Source organism: Apaloderma vittatum, unplaced genomic scaffold (assembly GCF_000703405.1).
Source record: "Apaloderma vittatum isolate BGI_N311 unplaced genomic scaffold, ASM70340v1 scaffold39604, whole genome shotgun sequence".
Taxonomy (NCBI): Eukaryota; Metazoa; Chordata; class Aves; order Trogoniformes; family Trogonidae; genus Apaloderma; species Apaloderma vittatum.
This window is the reverse complement of record NW_009711696.1, coordinates 1-18,180: the sequence shown is the minus strand read 5'-3', so window position 1 is coordinate 18,180 and position 18,180 is coordinate 1. Positions and strand designations below refer to the sequence as shown.

Genomic DNA, 18,180 nt, shown 5'->3' with positions numbered 1-18,180 from the left:
ATCTTCTCTGGCCACTGTGTCAGCTTTGCAGGGCTGGAAGCGTGGTGGCAGATAGGAACACGAGCCTGCAATCCATCTCACAACTAGCAGATACCACCGACTGCAGATCCCTCTGGCCGGGGCTGGAGTCTGGATGCCAGTGCTGACTGCCCGTGGATGTAAATGGATGGCTTTCGGTTATCACCGCGTTTGCACAGCAAAGAGGAGTAACAAATAAACCGTCCGGGAGACTGAAGGCAGACAGGTGGTAGAGTTTTAGGTGCACTAACTGAACTGGAGAAAGACAGATTTACTACAGGGTAGCACCACGTATCTTGTGAAACCTCCTGCTGATCCTGAGCCTGCAAGCACAAGTACAGCCTAAAAGATCAGAGCCTATCTCAGGGTTTGGCCATTTCATTTTCCTCTGCTATGTTTGTGACCATACAGTGTAATTTTAAATGAGCTGCACGTTTCCTTGTTAATACTTTCAGTTTGCCATCCATTATTTATTTATTTTTTTTTAAATACCAAGTTACGTATGTATCAGGATGCCTTAATTAAAATCCTGAAACTTCTGGTTGGGTAGGACTTCTACAATCATTTTTTTCAGAGCCCTGAAAACGTGTATTTTATTGTAGAGTGCATGAAACACATTTCATGAGCATTTCTATTTTTTTAGAGAAAAAGCTTGAACCTATACCAGGGGTTAAAAATGGACTGCAGTATTTTTTTATGTGGATGATGATTTACCCTCTGCGCTGAAAGGTACATTGTGCTTTGTGTCAGTAGCACAAAAACAGCAGAAAAATGAAACAATGTCCCATTCATTTGCATGGAGCAATCCGCCCCATAACCCAAGAAATTAATTTGACACTCTATTGTGTCTCAGTATGTGCTAAATAATATTTTGACATTAAACATACTGAGTCTTTAGAGGATCTATATATCACTAAAAGAATCAACGTGCAAAGGAACACAGCAGCAAGCTACAATTCCAGCTTAAGATGTGCTATTTGGGTTTTTAAAAACCAGTTCTGGCTAGTCACTGCTGATTATATCAATGGGAGCCAGAACTTACTTGAAACTTAGAGAACTAAGCTGTTAAGTTTCATACCTGCTGATTTTGGAGCTTTGGGCTGTAGCCTCACGGCAGGCTGGGTTTGCCTGCCAGGTTGGCTGTGTCCCTCAGCTCCCTTACCCTGACCCCAGCCCATCAATCGGTTTAATGATGTGGCTCACAGAAACACTCCGCAAACAACAGATTTGGCTCCGTTTGGAGCAGCAAACTGCAGCAAGGACATAGCAGTAAGAGCTTAGGGAGGTGACCAGGACAGGCTCCTTGCGCTGACTTTGCTGCCAACATCAGAATATTGTCCAATATATTCACAGTTCATGTGCATTGAAAGTTTTGGGTTCCCAACATAAAACAAACCAGCAAAATCAAAACCCACACAGCATGAATGAAGGGTATTTGACAGAAGTTCTGCTAACAGAGCAGCTAGTGGAATAAACTCATTTTAGTGATTTCTGTGCAAGAGATATAGGCAGAACCAAACTTTTGGGATTACGCAATGCTACAACCACCTCCTGTAGAAGTTTTGTGATCACTCACAATGTGCTAACATAGGACTCCCTCAGGAAAACAAGCAAGCCATGTACAGTAAGAAGGCTTGATGCTTCAGGGCAGGCACGTTTCTTTTGGTCACTCAGGACTAAACAGCACTAAGGCAAGACCTTACAGTGGGCTTCCAGTGCCTGAAGGGGGCTACAGGAAAGCTGAGGAGGGACTGTTCACAAGGGCGTGCAGTGACAAAACAAGGGGCACTGTTTTTAAACTAGAGCTGGGTAGATTTAGACTAAATATCAGGAACAAGTTCTTTTCAATGAGAGTGGTGAAACACTGGAAACATTTGTCAGGCTTCATGGGGCTCGGAGCAACCTAATCTAGTTAAAGATGTCCCTGCTCACTGCAGGGGGTTGGACTAGATGACCTTTAAAGGTCTGTTCCAGACCAACACATACTATGAGTCTATGATTCTAAGGCATAACAATATTATACTCTCTGCTGAGACCATATCTGGGAGAATACCTTTTTTATTTTACCACTTAAAAACCTTGAAATATTAGTTCGAGTCAGTGTCTTGGTTTTGGTTTTTTGTGGGGGGTTTTTGTTTTTTTTTTTCCTATTTGCTGATTGTGTCCTATTTGCAATGGTAAGAAACCACACTAAACCTCTTGCATTGTGGTGCAAGATCAGCAAGACAAAAAGAAATTACCACCTGCTTTGGGCTGCCTCCAGGGATCAGAAATTTCCCATAGAGGATTGCGTGGTTTCTGTGCATTTTACACAGTAAACAACATAGCTGAACTATAGCAGTCTTCTATACTGATTCCTACCTCTTTCCAGATATGTATTCTAAAGCCCTTAAATAAAGCATTCATTTCTACATACTTGAAAGGATAATAAACAGATGATGCTTGATTTATTTACTAATACACTACAAAACTTAACACAAGTTGTAGTTATCTACATTGTGGTTTACGTGCTTTTGACATACCTATGAGGGCTAAGTTATAAAAACCATAAATCAACACATTAGTCACCAAGTTTTTCAAGGGGAAAGATGATTCAGCTGCCAAGATCTGGGAACATGAGGCTGTACTGATAAAGACGATGATGAAATATTCAAGGCTGAGGAAGATAATTAGGCAGAGAGGATTGCTACAGCATTTGGTAGGAAAGAAAACATTTGCAGCCTGCAGCACTCCCACCACCATCCATCAGGCTCATAGAGGAGACATGATTCCTCCTCAGCTGGGAGTGCCTTTTTTCCTGTCAAGGCGGTTGTAGCTATATCCTGCTATGGACAACACTCCGAGAAAGGAACTGACCTTTTTTAAGGAATGTGTGATTATGGATTTGCAGATAATAATGATTTTAAAAGGATAAATGCAAGATTAAAGGAATCAGGCTGCACGTCCTAGAAAGGAAAAGATATGGTCTGGAAGAATGTAAAGATATCTAAGAGGAGAGTCATCAATTTTTAACTTGTGAAGAACTAATTAATTTTCAACAAAGAATATTTGATTATACATGAGACAACCTACCTCAATGGATAGTTAAGCATAGGAAAAATTGCCTGAAGAACATGTTTTAACCTGAGTCTATGAAGGAAGATGTGTTAGATTTTGTCTGTAAGACTGCAAGTCTGACTGCAGCAGCAGCAAGGAAGAATTAAAAGCAAATTTAAACTAATATTATCAGAAATGTAATGAAACATCTCAAGTGGAGCTCATTCTCTCGTGCCACTCTTCTCTTTTTCTGCCCCCAGGGAGGCAGCAGCAGGAGGTGGCTGTGCCCAAGGTGTTTGTGCCCTTTTGGCAGGTTGCTCAGAGGATGAGGAGCAGAGTCCCTCAAATCTCTCGTACAGCATCAGGAGCCACTGAAGCCTCATGGTACTGCTGAACAGGCTGAGAGCTCTTCTTGCACCCTCCTGCTTTGGCCTCAAAGCTGCCATCCAGCCTTCTAGGTTTCTTTTTCAATTTTCTTAGCAAGGCCCCTTGTATGAAGGCTCTAGGGTACAGTCTTAGCCTGATCTTAGAGACATAAAACTAAGGAGGATTTCATCTGTGAAAGGTCCCCTGCTTGGTATTCCCCTTAGCTATGATCCAGATGAGTTTAGGGAGAGATTTCAGCCCTTCCCACCCTTACACAGGCAAGTCAGTCAACACTTACACTGGCAGTATTATTATTTCCCCTCCTGAAGTTATCCACCTGGCCTCTATTTTATTAATACACTCATTCTTGAAAAGCACTGACTGCAGAAAATCCAAACAGTTTAGAAGACATTACATACGCATCAAGCATTTAGTTCCCTCAAACACTGACCTGTACTAAGTGCCACAGTAAGACATGTGGAAAGCAAAACACTCTGAGTAAAAGGAAGCTTTTTTTCAAACTAGCACTCAGGGAAACTAAAGCTGTAAAAGGCTCTGCTGTTTCCAGAGGGGGAAGAAAAAAAAATAAAGTTTAATCACGAAAGACACTAAGAAAGGTGCAGAGGGCATAGAGACCTCCCCTCCGTTCCTTTCTTGAGACATGTTACCCATCTAAAGCAACACTAGCACAGCAAGTGAGAGCTGTGGCCTGCAATAAAGTCATCTTCAGGTGGCTTGAATCCCAGCTGAGTGCTCCTTGGTGAAAATGAAGTTACAACTTGTGTCCTCTCCCCCTGGCCTTCTCACAGCTGCACTTTCTGAGGCAGACATCCCTCTCCTCTCTCGCTGTTCTGTTCTCAAGTCTGCAAGATGCAGCAAATGTTCCCATCACCTCAGGTGAGAAAATACACATCCTGGAGCTTTGTCACAACTATTTTTGTGTGAAGCAGCCTGTACAAAATGCTTTTCTTTTTTTCAACTGACTACTTCCTACCACCACTTGTGGGAGAAAACAGGGAGGCCAGAAAAGGAATCTTTGTGCTTTGTAACTCACGTGAAATGCAGACAGATTTTTTGGAAAGTGTTGCTTCTCAAGAGTAAGCATCAGAAAGTTCACCTCAGCAGGTGGGTATGGTAACTTACCCACTAGAGGCAGACAAGAAGTGATGGCAGGACCACAGAACACAGTCATAGGCAAGCGCAAGGCAACCCCAACTGCATGGCCACTCCAGTAAAAGCTTTATACACTTGAGGGGAGTCTTACTAAATCACAGAATTACAGAATGTCAGGGGTTGGAAGCGACCTGAAAAGATCTAGTCCAGCCCCGCTGTGATATGAGACAGCTGTGAGGGCAAGGGTTATAGAGTAAGAGGAATATTTCCATCAAAGTCCAAAGAATCAAATTATTTAAGAAGTTACAAAAATAATTGTACCATTCCATTGCTTTAAAATGCATTGTGTAACAGGTTTGTGGCAGGTGCAGCTTTTAAAGCTTAAGAGACAATATATCAGCTTCATTTCGATTGCTGGAAAAAAAAGCCACGAATTTAAAGAACACAAGGGCTAAGAGGTCTGCCTTTAGTCTAATTTCCTCTCCCTTTAATTTTGTAGAGGAAAACTGAATTCTAATTTGATGAAAGATTAGAAAGCATTGGCATTCAAAATCAAAAGAATGAAGATGAGTAGTCCAGGAAAATTATTCATGTAGACAAATCTGTTTTTTTTCTCTTAAGCCCCTGCTAAGGAACTTGAAAATTAGGTTGGTATTGTTCTAGAGAGTACCATAACCAATATTGACATATACAGGAACAAAACTATTTCTGTGAAAATTCGAGGATTTATAGTTAGTTTTCCACAACACCCTAATGTTATTAAATAGAAGTTAGCTTCCAGTTGATAGAAAAAAAGGGGGTTCACTCTGATGAACAAATTTACATGATTTTGACAAATCCTCCTACAGAAGAAAATGTGAAAGATTTAACAAAAAGCAGTTTCACTGTGTAAGGTGCATTTATTGCTGTTCTACATCAAACTTGAGGGAAAACCACATTATTCAACAAGCTAGTTAAATACACAGAACAACTCAGAATCCAGTCTTACTCTGGCATCACAGAGTTACTTGACTTACAAGGCAATTCTCAATATTGCTTGAAATTTTTAGTGCACAGAATTAAGTTTGGCTCAGAAGACATCAACAGTAATAGTACTTTGAGTGCCACTGTGCTCAACTTGCACCATGTGTTCCAGAAAAATCCTTTGTGGCTTTTGCCCCATGGTACTAGCTACAAGTTTTTGAAGATTGTACCAGAATTCATGACGTGGAGCTCCAAAAGATTACACCCAATTTTGTGTCAGCCCCTTCTATGGGAACACCGACACTGTCGGTTATACCATACTGACTTAGTTTAAGCAAGAGTTCAAGCTGGTCCTACTTAAAAGAAACAAGAAGTTTCCAATAAAAGCAATGTTTTCTCTCAGCTCTTACACAAGCTAAAGAATAAGGCCACTGCAACTTGGTCCATTTTGTTTTCCCATTAAAAAAACAGTATGAAGGAAACATTGTCAGTTAAGTTTAAATGTCACACATTGCATAACCCAAGATACAAAGGTTTTTTTGCTAACATGTCACAGTAAGAACAAAATGCCCCAGTTCAGGTTGGGTGGTAAAGGTGCATGACTGTGTACCCCAAAACAAGTCTCACTAGAAGACAGGCTGCTTGCTAACGGGCTCTTTGTGATGGGAAATTTATTCTTTCTGTTAAAATTAAAGAGGAAGCTATTCCATTAGACACATTTATTACGTGACTAGCCACTACAGCTCAACAGCCGTTGGCAGAATCGATGGTTAAGCAGCAATACAAATACTGTGATAAAAACTGAAGAAGTTCACCGCAGTACTGCTGCTTAACATGCCAAGTCTCTTCTACAAAGTAAACAGTATTTTCAAGTTAAAGTACAGATCCTTCCAAGCTACTTTTAAGTATCATGCACAGTATTTATCTATTTACTTTTGTTCTTTCCCCAATAAAAATAATTTCTATCATGCTTCTCAACACGCATCTGTGTTACACTATCATGTATTCTTCCTTTGCCAACTATTTGGTTTTGATGTGGGACTACAAAATAAATTTCTAGAGCACTTGGTATTAGAATAACCAAACAGTTTTAATAAAAAGTGATGCTGCCATTAAAAAGGCAGAAGATAAAAAAAAATTTAAAGCTCTTTATTAACTTATCACTAAAATCTAACTATTCCACAAAGGTTACATACTCACAACAAAATTATGTTGTTAAGAGGACAGAACAACATTTGTCAGGATTTGTTTATTATCTGCATATGCAATTTATTAGCCAGTTGATCTACAAGATATTTATTTACCACAGGCAAACTAAATACTGTGCTTTTAAGAAACCTGCATAGAAATGTTTCGATGTTTCTTTTATTTCGGGCATATTTACAAAAGGATTTCTACGTGTGTTAGCAATAAATAATCTCAATATTCAAAATGTCAGTGCTCATGCACACACCGACAAGATGGTTGCATGCTTTAAAAATATTATTTACAGTACAGTCTCCTTCATAGCCCTCTCCCTAATAACAGCAGAAAGTGCATTTTCTTCCATATTCTTTCTTCTTTCCTTTTGTTTTCATTTAGTCTTGCTTCTGAGGGATACAGCCTTCCATCTCAACAACTTCTGGCCAACCTTCGTATTTGTTTGTGTCCTTGTTGTTCTTTATATGCTATAAATAGAAAACATCAATCTACCATTAATGTAAAGTCATTTATCCTTTTGCTTTAATTCACAACTTTAAAAGACAACTTCATTTACTTCTTTTCAAGCCATAGACACAGAGAAGACATCACTATTAGTCTCTTGTGCTTTGTATCAAATATAACAGTCTCCCAGTATTCATCACTTAATGTAATCTCCTTGGAGACGTGTAAGCTAAAAAAAGGCCATAATGTGGAATTTTTTTTTAAGATTTATTATGAATGTTTATTTAGGAAGAGAGACCAGCAAGGAAAGACCAGCTGCATTAAAAATCAAGCCATGGGGAAAAGTAGAATTCATAAGGCACTGAAAACAAATAGTCAGATTTTAAAGAACACTATTTCATGCTGAATGTTTGCCTTTTAAAAAAAAAATTGGGGGTTTATTTTTTTCCACCAAGCAATCATCTGCAGTCAGATAAGACATTACTGCCTCCAGGAGTTTGACACTGCTCCTGCTCTAGTTTCCACTCCCTCGCAAGGCTGCCAAAAAGAGAACACACCTTCCTTACTCTCCTGCTTCCAAGCTACCGTTACTGGTAATTAAAGGCAACAATGACATGCGCTGAATTGTAACAGCTCAAGTATGGGAACACATTCTATTTCACAAATTTTGTTATGGTGGCAATAACTTTGACAGAAGCAGAAAATGAACACAGCTGGGAACACCAACACCTCAACTACCACTTATCTGCTGGAACTCTACCACTGCTGGCGCATCTGAAAGACAAACCTTAGGCAGTATGTTTTGAATTCTTCAGTTTAACTGGATTCATTAAAAGAGAACGTATCTAGTTATTGGGATAATAAGATCTACCCCATATAAGATTTTTCTTCTTATCTACGAATCACCAAAGAATCTTTTTTGTACGTTCAAAAGGAGCAGGCTAGTCAACGAATAAATTCGAAAATAACACTGCGTGCCACTATGGTAATAGATACCCATCTTGAACAAATGCATGGTATTTATAAAACGTGCTATGCCTTTATTAATGTAAGCTGTTAAATTCCAGCAAGTTATCAAATCACAGACCTGTTCAAATGGACTTTTAGTCTTGATTCCTTTCCCACCGCAGAAGACCCAGTTGTCTCGAAAGCCAAGGTTGGTAATCGATGTGCTTCCTAAGTCAGCAATCAGCTTCCGTGCTTCCTCGTTAAGCCTTGAGCAAAACAGAGAGGTTCAGTATGTGAATAAAATACATGTCCTCAGAGCTTTCATTGTTCAATGGACCTTTCAGCTTTAATCTGACTAAATATAGTTTAAGTCAGTCAATATTGGGCAAGATCTGTCTGATCTTATCTGATCAGATAAGGCCAGCTCTGAAATCACCTGATCTAATGAGCGCTGCTCTTTATTATTCTAATCTCAGGGAACCAGCATACGAACCTATCAGTACACCAACAACAGCCAAGAACCATCTCCTGGGAGAATTTAATCACATATCTCAAGTCATGTTAGCAATTCTCCAAGTAACTACAAAAGTCAACCTTGAAAATATACATTGTTTGCAGGCTCGAGCTGCAGCCTAGATAAAGCAAAAGTCAAGATTAGAAAAATGATTTAAATATATGAAAGAATTTCTTGTCTCCTTGGGTCAATTATTTCAAAATTCAGAACACTGCCCTACAGCACAGTTCAGTGCCTGCAGGTCCAAGTAGGATCATGGGAAAACAATTCTGTAGGATAAATTACCATTCCAAAACCTCCAAATAAACAACTCTTTATTTCTTCCTTTGTTTCTAAACAACATACACAACTTCTGGTTATTAACTACTTACTGAAGTACAGTTGTAGGACTCACTTTAGCTAAAATTATGAAAATTATTAAGCACACTGGAGGTTATTTGAACAATCCACACACTAAGTTTCTAGAGCATTAGGGCAGTTTCTATTTTTAAAAAAATAAATTAAAAAACATTCTCTTTTAAACATGTTCTCCAGAACTGGCACTTAGGATTGCCATCAACCACCAATGGTAAGTTTTTTTGCTAATTATGTAATATCACTAATAAGCAGCAGTTCCTGGCTGCAAGCATAACGGGCCAAATTCACCTTCTGATTCAACTGATACTGTGTTCACATATAAGCTTTCAAAAACATCAGCTGTGACACTATTACTGAAACAAACTAACAGTACTTATTATCTAAAACATCAAGAAAGGAAACTGAGCGACAAGAAAAGTAATAAAAATAAGTGAATAGAACAGACAGAAGATCTAAGGTTTGGCATAAAGAAATGCTAAACTGCTCTTTTCACCAAAAAGCAGTAAACATACAGAAAAAAAATTGTACAGAATACATTAGCAGAAAGTTTAATATTATAATAACAGAGGAAAGGGAAAAAAACTCCTCTTAATTTTCACTATGAAAAGCACATTAATAAACTGAACACCTCTATGGTGGACCTGTACAACCACTGAGGCCATAAAATACGAGGCACAAACTAGTAACCTCTTGGACTTAAAAGGAATTATATAGGCAAGGGGAAAGGTCAGAATGGTCTCTGCACCCCTGTAACCATCAAACTCTGTCTTGGAGTTGATCTGAGAAAAGTGCTGGATGGAACAGACTAATTTCCACCAGAGCATGTTCCCAGAGTCATGTTCCTGTGTCTGGACGTATCTGAATTTACTAGCGTAAGACAGAATGAGCTACCAGCAACAGGAAAACGAGCGTATCTCCAAAAAGATGGGTATCCTCAGCAGAAGATATTAAAAGCCAGAGGTGGGTACAAATTATAGGACAGCAGCTAGGTATCTACGAGGTCTTCAGGAACCAAGCAGGATCAGGACACGGTTTTAAAAAAGTAAAATGCCTGACATGCAAATATATTGTCCATAGCTATGAATAAGTTTGTTGGACTGACCACGTGCTGCCCTACACTGACATTTTGTTGCATTAACATCTCTTCTCAGAGGAGAAAGATAACCGACTGTGTACTGATAGAGCAATTGCTAATTAGCCAACTGTTAATCTCTAGCCTTTTCAGATTTTCAAACGATTGTGATATTAAATTAGACCCTTTAGCAGAAATATCTAATTTATTGTTTCTCTATTGTTGAGGTCGCAAAAGTATACACCTTAACAGTCCTCTGCGTAAATACCTACTTAACCCATGAGACCTGGTCAGTTTTAATTTGATCCTCAAATCACAACAGTATCATAGAACTAGTAAGCATAGTTTCATATCTGTCATCTTGGAAGAAGAAAATTTTTGATAAAGAATGTATTTTTTTCAATACAAAACTGCACTTAAAAGTTTAAGCACTATTCACTACACGAATCAACGACATACTTGGTTGCACCATCATCATATGTTCCCATTAACACTATTGTTCCATCCTGAATGTTCTTCAGAAATTCAATGAATGGTGTCACATCTGAAAACAGAGAGAACGCAAAATTGTTTAATAACAAGCAACCACTCCATATCTAAAGCCCTGCAACGCCTTCCTGCCCAGACATTCCTTCTAAGAATATTGGTAAATGTACTTTTAAATCTATAAAAAGATGCTAAGTGGGAGAAAGATAAAACGCATCACAGAGAATTCTTTTATTTTATAAGAAGAGTTTCACCTGTGTTGTGTACAGACATAACCACCAGTGGGAACTGTTCAGGAGAACAAGTGTGTTGTGCCATTCCATTTCTTCCCACCTCAACTATTTGTTTTACTTTAAAAGTTGCATTCTCCTCACAATTACACAAGTAGATGTGAAGAACTCCGTTAACTATAATCTTAAAAAAAAAAAAAAAGAGTAAGTGGAGCCTGGACAAGGTGGGGGTAGGATGGGAAGGTGTGGAAGAAAGAAAGAAAGGGAATTAAAAAAAAAAAAAAGTTGTTTCCCTCTAACCAGCTATGATAATGGCACTTACCTCCTCCCCACATGTCAAAGAATTTAGTGTCTAGTGGTTCTCCTGTTTTACCTGGAGAAAAAGAAATATTTGGTGTCATCAAACACAACTAAAATTATTTTACAGACAACATGGCCAACTCCTCTTAATGACTCTTCCTCTGAAAGTGCTGCAGAAGACACCATATAAATCAATTCCTATGGTAACTCTTATCTCTTATGAAGATTGCTCCTGAAACAATACAGTAGTTTCTGAAAAGGTGTAGGAAAAGGTAAGAGAGGGGGAAAAAAAGAGAAGATGCCAATTTCTGATTTTGCTTCAAGTGGAATATAAAATAAACCAAAAGGTCCACAGCCTCTGAAACCAATAAAGAGAATTCACTTCATGTATTTGCCTTTTTTTTTTTTAAAGTTTTTTTTTGCAAAAAGATTGTACAGCTATAGGTTATTAGTAAAAAAGATTAAATTTACGCTGTTTTGCTATAGATTGGAAATTCTTAGTTGATTTAAACGTGCAGAATGAATAGAAGCAAGGGGACAATACAGTAATCTCAGTTTGTTCTGTGGGGTTTCTTTCTATGCTGTCTACAAAGGTTGTATCTGCTTGAAGGTAGAGTTTTCTTTTTAATACATACATATGATTCATTTAAAGTTTGGAAGACATGGAGAAGGACTGGCAGCTATGTAATACAACGACAGCTATTTTGGTTTTGAACAGATTGAGACAATTTAGGAGGGGAAAATAGGATTAGGCGAGTATTGCTCAAGCCATGCTTTAGATGACGTAAACCTGAGTATCATCCAAAAATAACAAACTTCCATTGCAGTGAAATAACAAGGAGCTACCTCAGTGCTACAAGGAACTGTTCGCTACACATTAAGGACAAATTTGCCAGTACTGATATACAGTTCAGCTTTCAAGGTGACACACAGGTAAATTTGGTTTTAATTAAAAGTTCAGAATCCTAAACACAATTACATAACGTGACATATTTAGTGACAAGATCTATAGATAAGAACTAATCCAATATACTGATTTTCAGCTAGGAAATAATCAGCTGGTCTTCCCATGTAGTAACAGAATTGCTAAATAAATTTCACTGAAAAGAGAATAATGGAAAAATTTAGCCTACAAAATGTTATTTGTGGCAGAAACACACAAATTCAAAAGTAGTAACACACATCTCGTGGTTTTTTCCATTTTATATGTGCATTAGGAATTTATCTGATGCAGCAGCAAAGACAGTCACCACAGCACTCCACATGACTATTTGTACTACACATTGTTAGAAATAAAAATTCACTGAGTTCTCTACTTTCTAAAAAAAAGGTCTAAGTGCCAAGACCTGACATTACTTCAGTATTAATATGTTTAATATTCCCTTCTCTCCTCCTGTTTGCTTTTCACCATCCCTTAGTATTCAACCTCACATTTCAGAAACAACTTGAAAAGTAAAACAATTTCCTCACTTAAAATGTGACTTACCATTGACCAAGGCCACATTTATTCCTCTGCCAACATTATTTTTAACTCCACTCATTAAACTGAAACAAAATAAACAATTTTATTTTTAATGGGACATTTTTTTTGCTGTGAAATATTTCTAGTTTTTAAATCAGATCAATCAATTTGTAAGAGATACATAGTTGAAAGACCACATGTTCATGAGTACTTAAATGAAGGAAAAGCTCCTTGAACTAATCTGTGTGCTTTTATGGCATCACTGAATTGAGAACAATAGATCAAATATCCCCAGTTGCATCCACTTCATTTGATCGCTTAATCATCTCGGTTTTAAAGTATGTGTGTATATTAAAAGTGTCACAAAAAATAAAGTTAATGTATTATTAATGTATTTAAGAAAATTCCTTGTGGTTAAAAAGCCTGAAACAAATAATAATTTGAGGAGCTTAGCACAGTCATGTACCGAACATTTTAAGAGTTTTTGTAAGCACATGATGGAAAAAAATATGTGTTAATGAGTTTAGAAGCTAACTGAACAGAGGCATTTAAAATTAATATTGCAGCATCGCACTAAGAAACAAGAACATCAAAGCAGTTAGCTACTTGTACCTACAGCAGGAAACCTAAATTCAAGAAAAAAAAAAGAAACAGTTAATACATTGGTGGGTCTTTAAACAAAAACTGAGTAGAATCTTGAGAGTACAGTTACACATGCCAAAAAAACCATCCCAATCTACGACAGCAACCACTTGGCCAAACTGAAGAGTGGCAGGAGAACTGCAAAGAAGAGGTGCCTTGTGAAATGGAAGCCCTTCAAGAGCTGTAAAGAAGAGCTAATGGTAAGTTCAAGACTGTTAGCTGGGCTGCTGTGCTGCCTTGGGCAATGGTGGCTGTAACGCTCCCGGGAGAGGAAGCTTCCAGACCTCCTCATTCCTTTTCACTGGCACCCTATAAAGATGTCTGCTCTGCCTCCAGGCCCCAAATATCAATCAGCATTAACATTTTGAAGCTAGAAGTAAAAGAGCTGACATAGACAAGGAGAAACAGAAGTAAGGACTGAAGCAATTACAATGGATTGAGATAATGAAGAAGTCTTCAGCTGAGATTAAAGAAAGCATCATAAGCATGTAAGTGCCCACATCTCAGTAATTACAAACACACTAACAGATGCTTTACTTCCACCCTGATCGGAGTTTCTTTGACCTCCCTAGTGTGCTCTAGGAAGGGGCTGCAGATGGATACAATCGTGTTACGTTCAAAACTCTTTTCACTTTTCTTCTGCAATCATATAGTTTTCAGGTTGTGTCTGAACATCTGTTCTAAACAACATTTAGGAAGGACCACATCGTTACACACAACTGCAACATCAGCTTTCTCATCCTAACGTTAGTGATATGCTAAATGGTAATAGAAAAACAGAAGTAAGACAAAGATCTTCGGCTCTGTTGCTATCTTTTGCTCCCAGGATGAAGCCAGAAGCCAAAGTTTAGAGGAAGGTCATAATTAATATCAAATTAAATATCAGGCACAGACTTGGTTTTAGCTAGCTTAGAGAGGCCTTGAAAGTCTACCGGTTAATGGTAACGCTTGGCAGATTGACTTAGGTTTTAAAGAACTAGTAATGAGAGATGACAGAGTCCATATTCTTCTGTCAGTCCTCCAAATTATACCATCTGCCAAAACTTCTGATTGAAATTAAAACTGTAATTCAAGAACTTCTGAATCAGAAGACTTGACATTTTCTGTGGAAATGCAGAATTCAGTTTTGGTTAGCAGGGAACTCCAGAAGTACTTTAGCCACTGGAAGATCATCTTTTCTCTGATTACATGGTTTTCATGTCATGTCTGAACAAATAACAAAAACATATGGCAAATGAAGACTGAAAACATAAATGAAAAGAAGTCAGTGAAGTTCTGAACACATTTCTTTGCTCATATAAAATTTCATGGACATTTCATTTACAAAAATAGTAAGGACTTTTTGTTTTAACTACAAAATTTTCTGTAAATGAATACTAGTCAAAAAATATCCAATACTGGGATGACTAGACACTAGAAATGTATCGTCCCTTCTTCCAAAACACTCATTAAAGAGCAACTACCATTTTTAATATTTTGAGGATGACTAGAGTATATTGTTTCTAATCTGGATTATGTGCTTCCAATACAGGAAAACAAAGTTACAGCTGAACTTTGCTACAGAAGAATTCTTTTTTCACACCAAAATATCTATATAATAAAAAAGAAAAATTGAAAAATTAAATGCATTCTGAATTATATCTTCACCTTTACTGCTCTCATAAACCAGCTGACATCCTTATGCTTAATACACAGCAAAAAACCTGCACTGTAAATATCATTGACAAATTATGAAAACTTGCCCCTGCTTCCTTGTCTGGGGAGTGTAAGAGTAGTAAAAAGTAATCAGAAAAAATGCATTTTGCAGGAATAAGTTCACAAAATATCATTGAAAAAAGAGCTACCAAAGAGGAAATAAGTTCTTTCAGAGAGGCCCGAGATACTACTTTACACACTTGCCATCACTTGTCCACTACGTCACAAACCCTACGGGCTGTAATGTGATGGTTTTCTCACAGGAGGGCAGCCGTTCATCAGTTTTGGAATTCTTTCAGTAATTTTCGATCAAGAAATTACAAGTTATGCAAGCTTTTGAAAGAGAAGCCAATCATCTGATGAGCAAAGCAGGAGAAAATATAAAATTGATCAATTTTTCTCATGAACGTTTAAACAGACATTACAAAGCCTCCCTCATAAAATCTTCAGAAAGATTTTTTCTAAGGACTTAGGACTCCACTAGCTGTGCACTAAGGTGTGTGCCAGTATTAATAGTACAGAGGATTTCTTGCCAGTAACTACTTTCTTTTCATCACTTTCTTCAGTGAAATATCCAGTAAAGGACTTACTTTTTTTGGACAGGAACAACAATCTCCTCTTAGTTAACCAGTAAGCCAGACGGACATTTAAAAAAACCAAATACGCACACACACCCTACAATCCTGGAGTTAAAAATATTACTTGCACGCCCACAACTTTTAATCAGTGGATCGCCCTAAGACTTCACAGGTATTAAGCTTCCTAGCAACCAGAAGCCAGCAAGCTCTGCAATGTCAACAAAAATACTGTGCAGAGAGATTAGATAAGAGTGTCCAAAGTCTCTAGGTGAACCAATGATAAGAAGGGGAAGCAGTACCTAGGAGCTTTTAGTTGGCATGTACCAGCGGTGAGATCACACTCCCATTGCACGTGAATCCCGGCCCCACCGCGATGCTCTGCTGCAAACGTTCCCCCGACACAAGCGAGCAAGCTTGAGCCAAGCCAGCTTCACAGAAAAAGGGCTTGAAATGTGAACTGTGCTTGTGTTTCCACTAATAACACAAAGTGAAAAAGCTGCAGGTGTTCAGCTGTCAGGGGGAAAAAAAGCTCCCATTTTAATTTCGCTACATCTTAATTGCCAGAGTTAGTGCTAAAAATAGGGTCTGCTCCTTAAGATCTTGTAAGACTAATCTTACAGAGTTCCTTTAGAGAGTTACGTGATGGAAAATGTAAACCAATACTCTTTATTCTCTTATATATTATTTTATTTGTTATGTGGAGTTATGTTCACAGTGAAAATGCCATTTGCTCTAGAATTTATCAGTACTAACAGCTGTAGCTGCTACCTGAAACACTCTGCACTAGCATAATGTGGGCTGAGAAACAGCTAAACTGGGGTAATTTAAATGCAAATGAAAGGCCAAGTGTGACTGATACTAGAAAAATCTCCTTCTGACAACATCATGTCTTTTCTGACAAGCAACATGCAAAACTGAGTGGATGCATTATGTTACACGAAGCTGCACGCTCTGGGTGACAACGAGCAGGAAGAACCTAAGAACAAAGAAACAAAGAATCTAAAAATAAATATTAATATTCCCATTCTGGGTATTACTGCAAGGTATTCAGTGAAATATAATATGCAGTGTTAAAAATAAGGTTATTAGAAATATAAGACAAACTCAAAATCACACTGTATTTCAAGAGTTTGTTTCCTCTTTTCACATTAAGTCTATGAACTTTAGTTACCATAAGAACAATTAAATAACTAGCAATGATTAAAATTTTTCCCTTTTGAAGTCATCCTTCAAAGAAAAGCAGAATATATGTTCTGATGTTGGTACTATGGAAATAGATAGTTTAAAGATGATTTGTGAAAGACAGTTTTAGCTGATGGCATCCAGCTAGAAACATCAAGAATAATTACTTAAAAATACCATCATTCATTGAATTACCATTAGAGGCACAAGAACAAGTTACTTGGAGGCAAATCTGCAGCTGTCTTGAGAAAGCCTAATCCTTAAGTCTGTAAACCTAAAATAAAGTGCAAGCTATCTTGCATGTATTAAAATGGCATGTACTGCAGGGTATTAAGGAGGCTTCATCAGAGATTAAGTTGTAATACACTATAATTTTTTAATGTGGTCAAACCATTGGCAAAGCAAAACCTGCAGAAAATCATTTAAGCTACTGATCTTGTGTGCAAAGTGATCCAAGAGAGCATGTGAAAGAGATACTTGAGACAACAGGTAAAAATACTTACATATTATCTTCTACACAAATTTTAGGTCCAACTACATTCGCTGCCCCACTTGCCATTTTGAATGCAAAATGCTTTTCAGGACAAGCTTTAGAGATCCCACATTTGTATCGTGGAGGTTTTGTGGCTTTCAAAAGAAACAAAACAGGATTTTAGAGACAACGCAATAGGTAGGTTAAAAGAAATACCAGTTTTCTGAAGGAATTCAAGGAAAAGAGCAAAGACAAACAGTATCTCCTCATCTGCAGCTTCACAGCAGCTTAAAATAGCCCAAGTTCCTGCAGTACATCATTATTCTACCTCTTGTTCTCATCCTGCTGCTTGCTCTAGCACTTATCAAAAGCCAAAAAACAAAAATACAAGTGAAATGTTGTCAAAAAACAGACTTTAGCAGATATTTAGGAAAAATCAAGAGAAGAGGAAAAATAGCTTGATTGCATTTAATGTGTAATTAAGATATTTTTTAACTATGAAAATTCATCAGTCTTTCTGTTATTAGCAAAAGCAAGTCACAGCAGTTATACATGCATACCAATACTCACAGCGTGCAGCTGCATCCAGTGCTGATCTCGCTAAAATGCAAAAAGAAAGTTTTGCAAGATGTTACTCTTAAAGTGTCATCTGTTATAAAATATCCTATAAATTTAAAATCTTTCTGTACCCCTGTAAAAAACAGGTTGGTTGAAAGGAAGCATCAACTACACTTAAGCATTATGTTCCAATAAAAACCATTAACCTTTACACAGGAGAAGAAGGAAAGCGATCAGGAAGCACTATCTTAATTTACGAATCTCTGATTAGCATGAAGATCCATGGAGATATAAAACCACTAGGGAGACACCGTCTCCCACAGCATCCTCATAGGTGAACTGAGGAAGTGTGGTCTGGATGACCAAGTACTGAGGTGGGTCGCTAATTGGTTGAAGGGAAGAAGTCAGAGTTGTGTTCAATGGGACAGAGTCCAGTTGGCAGCCGGTGTCTATGGGGTCCCTCAGGGGTCAGTGCTGGGGCCGGTGCTTTTCCATATATTCATCAATGACCTCAATGTGGGATTAGAGAGCGTTGTCAGCAAGT

At 37.9% G+C, this 18,180-nt stretch overlaps 1 protein-coding gene across 1 annotated transcript; it reads right to left on the bottom strand.

The window, feature by feature from the left end:
- Positions 1-6,567: 6,567 nt before the first annotated feature.
- Positions 6,568-17,678, bottom strand: FAM3C (family with sequence similarity 3, member C; the record flags this gene model as incomplete). Its single annotated transcript, XM_009867706.1, has 7 exons — positions 6,568-7,163; positions 8,228-8,354; positions 10,491-10,575; positions 11,070-11,120; positions 12,534-12,592; positions 17,110-17,233; positions 17,649-17,678. Coding segments are annotated over 7 exons (566 nt in total), but the record flags the coding sequence as incomplete, so codon positions are not given.
- Positions 17,679-18,180: the final 502 nt, after the last annotated feature.